The sequence below is a fragment of the Epinephelus moara genome, chromosome 22 (genome assembly GCF_006386435.1).
Source record: "Epinephelus moara isolate mb chromosome 22, YSFRI_EMoa_1.0, whole genome shotgun sequence".
Classification (NCBI taxonomy): domain Eukaryota; kingdom Metazoa; phylum Chordata; class Actinopteri; order Perciformes; family Serranidae; genus Epinephelus; species Epinephelus moara.
The window spans coordinates 29,614,453-29,623,672 of record NC_065527.1 but is presented as its reverse complement, the minus strand read 5'-3'; the positions used below and the strand labels follow the sequence as shown (position 1 = coordinate 29,623,672).

Here is a 9,220-nt window from a genome sequence, read left to right as displayed (position 1 = left end):
ATCTGAATTTCTGTCTTTGAGAGATATTATTTTGTAATATAACTGAATTTTCTATCCATACATATAAAATTTAAATATATTAAAATTATAAGGCATCTTTGAGTAAACTGCAAGTATCATTTAAGTAGGCTATGTCGTGGCCGGCCGAGTGTCCTCTTTTTTGGAAATCAAAATATGGTCACCCTATTTCACTTTCACTTCTACAGTACTTTAGAATTTGGTAAGACTGTAAGTTTAAAATGGATCACACTGAATATGTCATAATGAAGGTGATGATGATGTATATATTTAAACTGAATGTTCCTCATTTGTCCTGCAGTAAAACACTCCCTGAAGTTTTTCCTCACTGCATCTTCTGGAGTCCCAAACTTCCCACAGCTTGTGGCTGCTGCAGTGGTTGATGACCTTCTGGCGGCTTACTGCGACACCGATATAAAGATAATACAACCAAAATACGACTGGGTGAAAACAGCATTAGAAAACAATCCACAGCAGTTGGAGTGGTACACTCTACACTGTTTTGAGAACCTGCCACATACTTACAAAGCCAGGATGGACAACTTGAAGCAGCGCTTCAACCAAAGTGGAGGTACAGCTTGTATTTCAATCTTACTGTTAAAGTGCTCTGTGTCTTAGCTGTAAAGTAAAGTGACCCTTACTCATTCCCAACCATCAATCAATCAAAAGTGCACTTAGTAGAACAATGGTTCCCAACCTCAGTTACCCTTATAAGGGGAAGCCAAAGCTTCACAAGGGGCTGCAAGGCCGTCTTGATCTAAAGGGGTGTAAGAAAACTTTTCTTTTAAACATACAATAGGCCTTTATCTCAGCATTTCATTTATTTTTGTAAAGAAAAGTAAATGACATTGTTATTTTTAAAGTTTATGTGCACAGTAAAGACAGAACAGAAGCTATATTCAGTCTCTGTGAAACGGCCTTGTCCTGCATGAGAAAAGTGAGCAGTTAAAACAACCACAGAAGTGATAGAACAATGGCCAAACATCTGAGAGATGAAAACACTGAATTTGTAAAAAAAAAAAAAAAAAAAAAAAAAAAAAATGTCTCTTAAGCATGAATAACGTTTAAAAAAAAATCAGAAGACAGAGAATTGCATGAAGAAGTGTTTGAGTTAATTGTACAGTTTCAGTTGTTCTGTACTGCCCCTTGCCCAATTTGCTTGAAGTTATGCAATAAAGATAATTCAGTGAATTCCTGGATAACTGTCAGTTGTACTGGTCACTGGAACCTGGGACTGCATCCAAGACTAAGGGTATAAGATAGCACCAGTTCAGATATGACAGAAAGTGAGGGGGAGAGAGATGAGGTCCTCAGCTGGACACCAACCAGTAACACTGCAGCTCATGTTTGGCATCTTAAAGGAAAGTTTCACCCACAAAATGACCATGTGTAAATCAATTAGTCATAACCTGTTACCTTGAATTTGTGAAGGAAACTTCATTGTTCTCACATGTCTCCATGGAAAACAGTAAACATATTGATTTATTGATTGATTGGGGAACACATTTAACAACAGCAAAATTGTATAATCTTAAAATTTACGGTTACTATTGTAACTTTTTTTTTTACTGTGAAATAAAAATTGTGTTTCATCACTCATGTAAAGAAAAAGTGCACTGATGATCTGCTCTTGAATCATAAACACAGCAAAAGACTGAAGAGCATCACACAATGTACAATATGTTTAAGATCATCTTTCCATCAGAGATATCATCTATACATCACTGTTAATTTTCCAGAGGCTGAGTGGCTGTGAGTGGGATGATGAGACTGGAGAGGTTAAGGGTTTTATGCAGTATGGTTATGATGGAGAAGACCTCATATCATTGGACCTGAAGACACTGACATGGATCGCTCTGAAACCACAGGCTGTCGTCACCAAACTGAGATGGGATGCTGACACAGTCAGACTAAAAGACCATGAAAACTACTTAACTCATGTTTGTCCTGAGTGGCTGAAGGTTTATGTGGCCTTTGGAAAGAGCTCTCTGCAGAGAAAAGGTACAGTCACACTCCTTCTTCTCTGACTGTAGTGAGTTTTTTAAATGGTGGTGTAATTCCCTTTTCTGTCTACATACAGGCAGTGTGGAGGTAACTAAGGTAGGTGTAGCTGATGGGTTGTTATGTAGCACAGTTGTATGTTTTTAAAGCTCAAAAGATTGTATGGGCCTGTGCATGTCATGCATTTATCTGACAGAAAAGTTGTTTACATTTTATCAGCCTGACTTATCTGTTGTGTCTTCAGTTAAATTAAAGGAACCATACCGAGTTTTTGACCACTAGTGGTGCTGTAGAGCAATCTTATTATAAGTGGATTCCTGTTTGTTTGTATCATGATGGCGTTGTGATTCACATCATGCTGCTGGTGTAACAATGGGTGTAATAAATAATGCATTCAACACATTTGTTAGAACTCAAAGATTCACACAATGCATTATGGTGAGAAACACTGGAAATATAACTGTTGTTTGTTTACAAGGAAACATGGCCCTCAGAGGAAAAACATTTTGGTATGAGTGACATCATAGTCTGTTTTATTAGCAGCATTGTTGATGAATATTTACTTATTCATTTTTTTTTTGCCCAGAAGAATTTTCACACCTTCTGTTGTTGATTGAGATCACTTTTAGATTGACCAGCAACAATTATCTACCACTGGTATGAACAAGCATCCAGGTTTACTGTACAAAAAAAGATGTAACTCACATGTCTTTAATGGCTTCTCTCTCTTCCCGTTTCTCAATTTCCCATCTTTGTTCTTTGCTATTTATTCCAGTTATCCAATTTCTATTTCTTATCTTGATATTTCCCTGTTTAATTTCTTCATCTTCCTCTTTCCTTTGTCCATCTTTTACTGTTGGGCTTTCTGATCTTTCTGTACCCCCTCTCTTGTTCCCTCCATTGTCTCTATCCCTTTCTTCTCTACATTTCTTCTCTGTCTGCAGACCTTCCCTCAGTTTCTCTCCTCCAGAAATCTCCCTCCTCTCCACTCAGCTGCCATGCTACAGGTTTCTACCCTGACAGAGCCATGATGTTCTGGAGGAAAGATGGAGAGGAGATTCATGAGGACGTGGAGCTCGGAGAGATCCTCCCCAACCACGATGGATCCTTCCAGATGAGTGTTGACCTGAACCTTTCATCAGTCCCACCTGAAGACTGGAGGAGGTACGACTGTGTGTTTCATCTCTCTGGTGTGAAGGACCACATCGTCACCACACTGGACAAAGCAGTGATCAGGACCAACATGGGTAAGAGTGAGATCAGAGGGTGCTGAAAGGGACTGCATGTCTATAGCTCCTTTTGCACCATCTTTTCAAGGCAGGAATTTTACACCATTATGCTGCCTCGCTGTTTTGTATAAAAGGTATAATCGAGGAATGAGGTGACAGAGTTGTCTCGCCTTTAAGCCAGCAGCAGAGGTAGTAACAGCCTCTAAGCAGCATTTGTGTAAAAGGCACAGCTGGCATGACAGGACCATGGATGGGACGGGTGTGACGTGTTTACGTGCAACCCACTGCCAGAAGATTTCAAAAGTAGCTGATATCAGTTAGCAGCTAACTCAAAGAAGAAGAACAGCAGCTGAAAATGTCCACAAATTGGGAACACAATGAGGTCTGGGAGCTCCTTACCTTCCAAGCAGAGGGTTAGATCAGCTGCCATGTGACAGGGATGGTAAATGATTGTTACTGTTATGTTATGCTTTTGTTATCTTTTATAAAGCGCTACCTGACGCATATGTCATGTTTCACACTACAAGCTGACATTATCATGTTACATGTCATGCCAGTCATGTTTTTTTTTTTATTCCACGATGCCAGGATGCTGTCTAAAATCACACAGTGCAGCAGCATGATGCTGTCGTTGTTTGGTTCTGTGTAAAAATGCAAAGGACGCATAAAGAAAGGACTTTGTAGTGGCTCCATTGCGCAGTCTCTGTGTAAAAGGGGCTTATGGTTTGTTTGGTATTTTGCTTTTGTCCCCCTGTGACTGGGAAGTCTTCTTCATAAAGCTAATGATTCTTAAAGCATGTTGCTTGCCCCAGGACCAGTGGTCAGATCATCTGAGCCTAACAAGACTGTTTGATTTTCTTAAGGTCATAGAAAGTTTTCAAGCATTTTACAGGCCACATTGACTACATGTTTACATGGAGAAATTATTCTGGTTTTTACCCTCATTCCAAAAAAGATAATATTTCTCCCAAACTTTTTACATGAATGTATTTAAATGTGAAAGTGTTTATTAATTTGTAATGCATCTGTGCTGGCGATAGCCGTGGCCAAAGGCATTATGTGTCCGGGTTGTCCATCTATCCCATAGCTCATGGACGTCTTGAGAATTTTATTTTTTAAATCTGGTACAAACATCTTCTTTGGCTCAACAATGAACTGTTTAGATTTTGGTGTTCCAAGGTCAAGCTCACTGTGACCTTGTGTCCATCTCATTCTCATGGACGCGATAATCCCAAGAAGGCCTTGGGGGAATTTTCTCAATTTGGCACAAACATCTACTTAGGCTCAAAGATGAACTGATAAGCATTTGGTGGTCAAAGGTCACTGTGACCTTAAAAAAACATGTTTTCGGCCGTAACTCAATAATTCATATGCTATTTCTCACCAAATTTCACACAAATGTCTAATAGGATAAAATGATTAAGTGATAACATTTTATATCCAAAAGGTCAAAGGTCAACTTCACTGTGACATCATGGTGGAGACTTAAAGCACCTATGTTGAGATAAAATACTGTATATGTTGAGGTGTCTGATGCAGTTAACATCTTTTTACTGATGGTGGAATTAGTTGTGTTACCAGTGATCAGCCAACACCCACGAAGGAGAGAAGATAAAATAAATGAGAAAACTGGCTACAGGTGTCACTCTGTTAGTAGGCAGGGATTCATGGTCCAGTCTGCAGGGGCTGTGTTGTATTCTGCCTAGCAACAGTGACAGCCTCCTTTTCATCCACAGGACTTTTGCACAACAGACCTGGATGTAAACCGTAACTGCAAGTTGACTGGTTCACTGAGGTTTACCCCTGCGAGGTGTTAATTCTATTTTATACATTATTTTCCACAGTGTCGGCTTTTAAATCCAACACATGAGGGTTTTCATATATTTTTACAGACACACACTTTTAAGGTAACAGCCAATTATCCTGTATTAACTGGACTCTAATTCAGTCTTAGTTCACAGCAACAAATCCAAATGTATGAATGAAACACTGGATGGATGGATGTGCTTCTGTTCTGACCTGCTTTTTCTGTACTGATCGTGAGTTTTGTTGTTGTTGTTGTTGTTCAACAGAGAAGCCCAGTGACATGACCGTCCCCATCACTGCTGCAGTGATTGATCTTGCTCTCATCCTCATCGCTGCCACTGGATTCGTCATTTACAAAAAGAAGACAGGTGAGAGATAAAAATGGAAAGACCATCTATTTAATTGTTTTTTCCAGTACTTTGATTTTAGTTGATGCTTTTATCCAGGTTGCAAATTGAAACATGCATCAGTTAACTGCATCCCATAATTTGAAGCAACTAACAGTAAGTGTTGTTGGGCTTAAAGCCTGTGAGTCAAACTAATATGACTATGCCATGATAATATGGGAGAGGAGATAAGAAAAATAGAAAGTGCAGTCAATAGCTGCCAGGCAGATTGTGACCACTCTAGATAATTCTGATAGTTCCAGCAGACCTCATTCCTCAGAGGCTAATAAAAATACATGCCTCGTCCATTGTTGACGGTTGTTGATCCATGTCGTCCATAACTGGACTTTTCATGGTTTCTACTTTGTCAGCTACAACACAACTAAGTAGGAAATAACAACAATAAACAGGATAAGAATAGACCAAAAAAGAAACAATTTAGCCTTCAACTTAATTATTTATGGTAGAAGCACAATTATCAAGGAAAAATGACCAAATCAAGAAAATCTCAAAGTCTAAAAAATCATGCAGGCAAAAGGCTCTGCATCTAAAACGCTCCTGGTGTGGTACAACACTGTGCAGTGGATGGAATAAAGCCTGGTATAGAATTAATCTGCAAAATGAGACCAACCGTCTTTATGGATGTCAGTGTATGAGTCACAAAGAAAACCTAAATGTGACCTGCAATAGACGGTAAAGCTTGATTTGTTTTAGGCTGTATTCATATTAAATTAATTGTCGCAGTGAAAGCACCAGCCCTCCCATTCATTTGAATGTGGGTGGTGGGTCTAGCCAACTTTTGGAGAAATGCAACCTGATGTCACGCTTTAGTGGCGAGCCACGTAGTCAGCAATCAGACCAAAAGACACCCGTAGTCCATGGGGAAGGAGTCTCTTTCTGCTATTAAATATTATAGTGAGTAAAATAAACTTTTGTTAACAGCTTGTGTCCTGGTCTACAAAAGGAGAGCACTGGTTTTGTTTGTGTGTGTGTGCACATGTGTGTCTTTTTCTACACCCTCACACAACCATGTGGCTAATCACCACAAATGAATGTAATCTTGGAACCGATCAGTATCAGTCTGATGGGCAACGGCCAATATTTTGAAAGTTCAGATGTAGGAAGTGGATATCAGGGCCAAGACTTCTTTTTCTCTGTGTGGGTCACTGCGGCAGATCTCTGTAAGGAGATATCAGCATATGAATGTAGATACATTTTCAATAAAGCTTACATAAAGCTAACTCGTTAGACGATAGCTGATGGGTTCCTAAGTTGCATTTCAGCTAATGTGTTCAGCCTCTCCACATGGACTGTTTACCTGCCACTCAAACATGATTGGTCAATACTATACAATATTAGAACTACAAACGGACTACAGATTATGCATACATATGCAGATACCAGTTTTTAGTAATTTCCAGAGAACTTGTGGCTAATAACCAGCTGGTTAAGAGGAGTGAGAAGTCAGCAGTCAGTGACGGTATGAAACAGTCAATAATACAAGTTTTCCAACATCTGAGAACCACTACAACTATGAGAGGTCCTTCAGTATACAGTCAAAAATGTGCTCACAAAATATTAGGCTGATGGGTCCAGTAGTTTTTGAATTTGGCTGTGGACAGACAGATAGACACACTCCCACACGACCAAATGTATGATCCCCTCCAGGTTTATGCCTGGCAGAGATAGCACAGTAAGGACTAAACAGAAGGGTGGTATTAATTGATTTTCAGTTTCAGAGGGGATCATACTCATTGGGGATGAGGTGACAAAAGATATTCTGGCATTTCCAACTGCAACTGAAATTATTTGTCTTTTGTTTTGATTTCAGCCAAACTTCCCCCATCTCGTAAGTAAAACTTACTCTTATTCTATTTCTACTGATCTGATACACACTTTATGCTGCAGATTAAAACAGGATTCACATTTATTGTGCAGATGAACTTTTTCCAAGACTGTTTCCTGTATTTACTGTTTATAAAAGTTCAGAGCAGGATGAGTGGATTTCACACAGTTTCACACTAACAGTTTGTTTCTGACCTCACAGCTCCTGATAGCAGCTCTGAGCGCTCTGGGAAACCCAGTCTAGAAACCTGACTGACTGATTATATTGTAATATTTTATGGCTTCAGAACAAATGAATTGCAGGTTTCTGTAAACATGTAGAGACTGAATGCAGTGCTGAAACCTCACCTCTTGTGGTGGATTAGACAGGACATTCTGTGAACATTCATGAAAAGTTTACCACAGGGGTTGCTAACTAGTAGCTACTGGTAAGACTGGAGGAACCACATAGACAGTGATGGTGGTTGGACAGCTGAGCGGACCACAGCAGTCATGAAGTTATTAAGTCAGTTGGGCCAGCTACTGTAGTTTAGCCTGAGCAGATATGATGGAGATAAGGCAGCAGAGTTTCAGCTCTTTGCTTGGGTGAGTGAAGGATTTAAAGGCAGCTTAAAGATTCGTTAGGGCAGAGTCAGAGAATGGTGTCGCCTGTCAGAGGGCTCAGGTTTATAACGCCACAGCTAACCTAGGACCTAATGAAAGGTCAAACATGAATACTGGGCTTCTATAGGAATCCACACAACCTTTGGCACGTTTTACTGTGTACTGATAACCATGCTCTTTATTTTGGTGCTGATGTTTTGTTTTTCAATAAAGTCCCCAATTTTCAAAAGTTTGTCTTGAGTCTGCTCATCTGTGACTATAGCTGCAGTAATATGAATATTACCTGAGCATTCAGTGTTCTTACAGAAGAGTTGGATTAAAAGACTGATATCATTGTCAGCTCTGAGTAGAGGAAGGAAGACAAGCTTAGCTTAGCATGAACACTGAAAGTGAGGAGGAAACAGCTCACCAGTGACAACTTCAAACATGGCTGAGGTGTGAAAAGAAATAATGGAATGAATTGTGAAACACAGCAAAGGGTGTTTATGCATTTATTTATTTACATAATCACATAGCTATATTCTTGTGTATAATGTTAATATAAGTTTTTTTTTTGTGAGCAAAAACTGCTTATTATGCTCAAAACTGGTTTATAGGTAAAGTGAATAGATGAGTCGGTCGGCCTCTCTTCACCTGTGATAAAGTGACCTGTGTTTTTCTGACGTGTCAAAGAGGCGAAGATGTTTTCTTGTTGTGTTGCTAAGCTGTAGTGTGTTTGGCTCTCTCCGGTTCCATAAATGGATCCAAGGGAACTCTGATCTGGTGTGTTGTCACCACAGGAGAAGAAATTGTTTGTTTTTCATGAAAAAAAATAATGATTAATAAATTGGTGGCACATCATATAGTTGCCATTGTTGCTGTTCTCTCTCTCAGTTTGAGTCTGTGAGTCAACAATATTTTAGATTGGGTCTAATAATCCTCCCTGCACGCCAGCGAGTACTGAACTTTGATGATAATAATAATAACTTATGATGGATATACTGTATGTAGGTCCTTTCAGGGTACCCAAGGCTGCTTTACGGGGTAAGAAAACATAAAATCAATAAATTAACAAAAAAACAAGAACCAAAATAATAATAGCAATGTTTCTGGTGATGAGTGAGCTAGAGGCCACAAGCCTCTTCAGCAGTTTTTTGTCAATGTCCAGAGATGGAGCTTTGTGGATCTTTGCTGGGAGAGAGCTCCAGATCATGGGGCCTGCCGCACTAAATGCTCTGTCACCAAAAATTTGCAGGCTGGGTTAGGAGGTGGAGAGCAGACCTAGATTCAAAGACTGTAAGTTCTGAGATGGGGTTTAGGGGTGGAGGAGGTCAAACAGATACTCGGGGTAAG

General features: G+C 39.6%; 2 protein-coding genes across 3 annotated transcripts in view; one reads left to right on the top strand and one right to left on the bottom strand.

The window, feature by feature from the left end:
• LOC126383966 (major histocompatibility complex class I-related gene protein-like) overlaps positions 1-8,108 on the top strand; it is an 8,845-nt gene extending 737 nt beyond the window's left edge. Inside the window, exons 1-6 of one of the 2 annotated variants that reach the window (XM_050034761.1) lie at positions 449-589; positions 1,758-2,019; positions 2,964-3,266; positions 5,321-5,422; positions 7,272-7,289; positions 7,488-8,108. In XM_050034761.1, the coding sequence (XP_049890718.1) occupies positions 1,809-2,019; positions 2,964-3,266; positions 5,321-5,422; positions 7,272-7,289; positions 7,488-7,537 (684 nt within the window). In that variant the 5' untranslated portion in view covers positions 449-589; positions 1,758-1,808 and the 3' untranslated portion in view covers positions 7,538-8,108. Of the gene's footprint in view, positions 1-319; positions 590-1,757; positions 2,020-2,963; positions 3,267-5,320; positions 5,423-7,271; positions 7,290-7,487 lie in introns of those variants that run through there. The other variant, XM_050034760.1, reaches the window with a different exon arrangement.
• Positions 1-9,220, bottom strand: part of LOC126383951 (gastrula zinc finger protein XlCGF26.1-like) — a 141,124-nt gene that overhangs the window by 106,435 nt on the left and 25,469 nt on the right. The window lies entirely within an intron of this gene.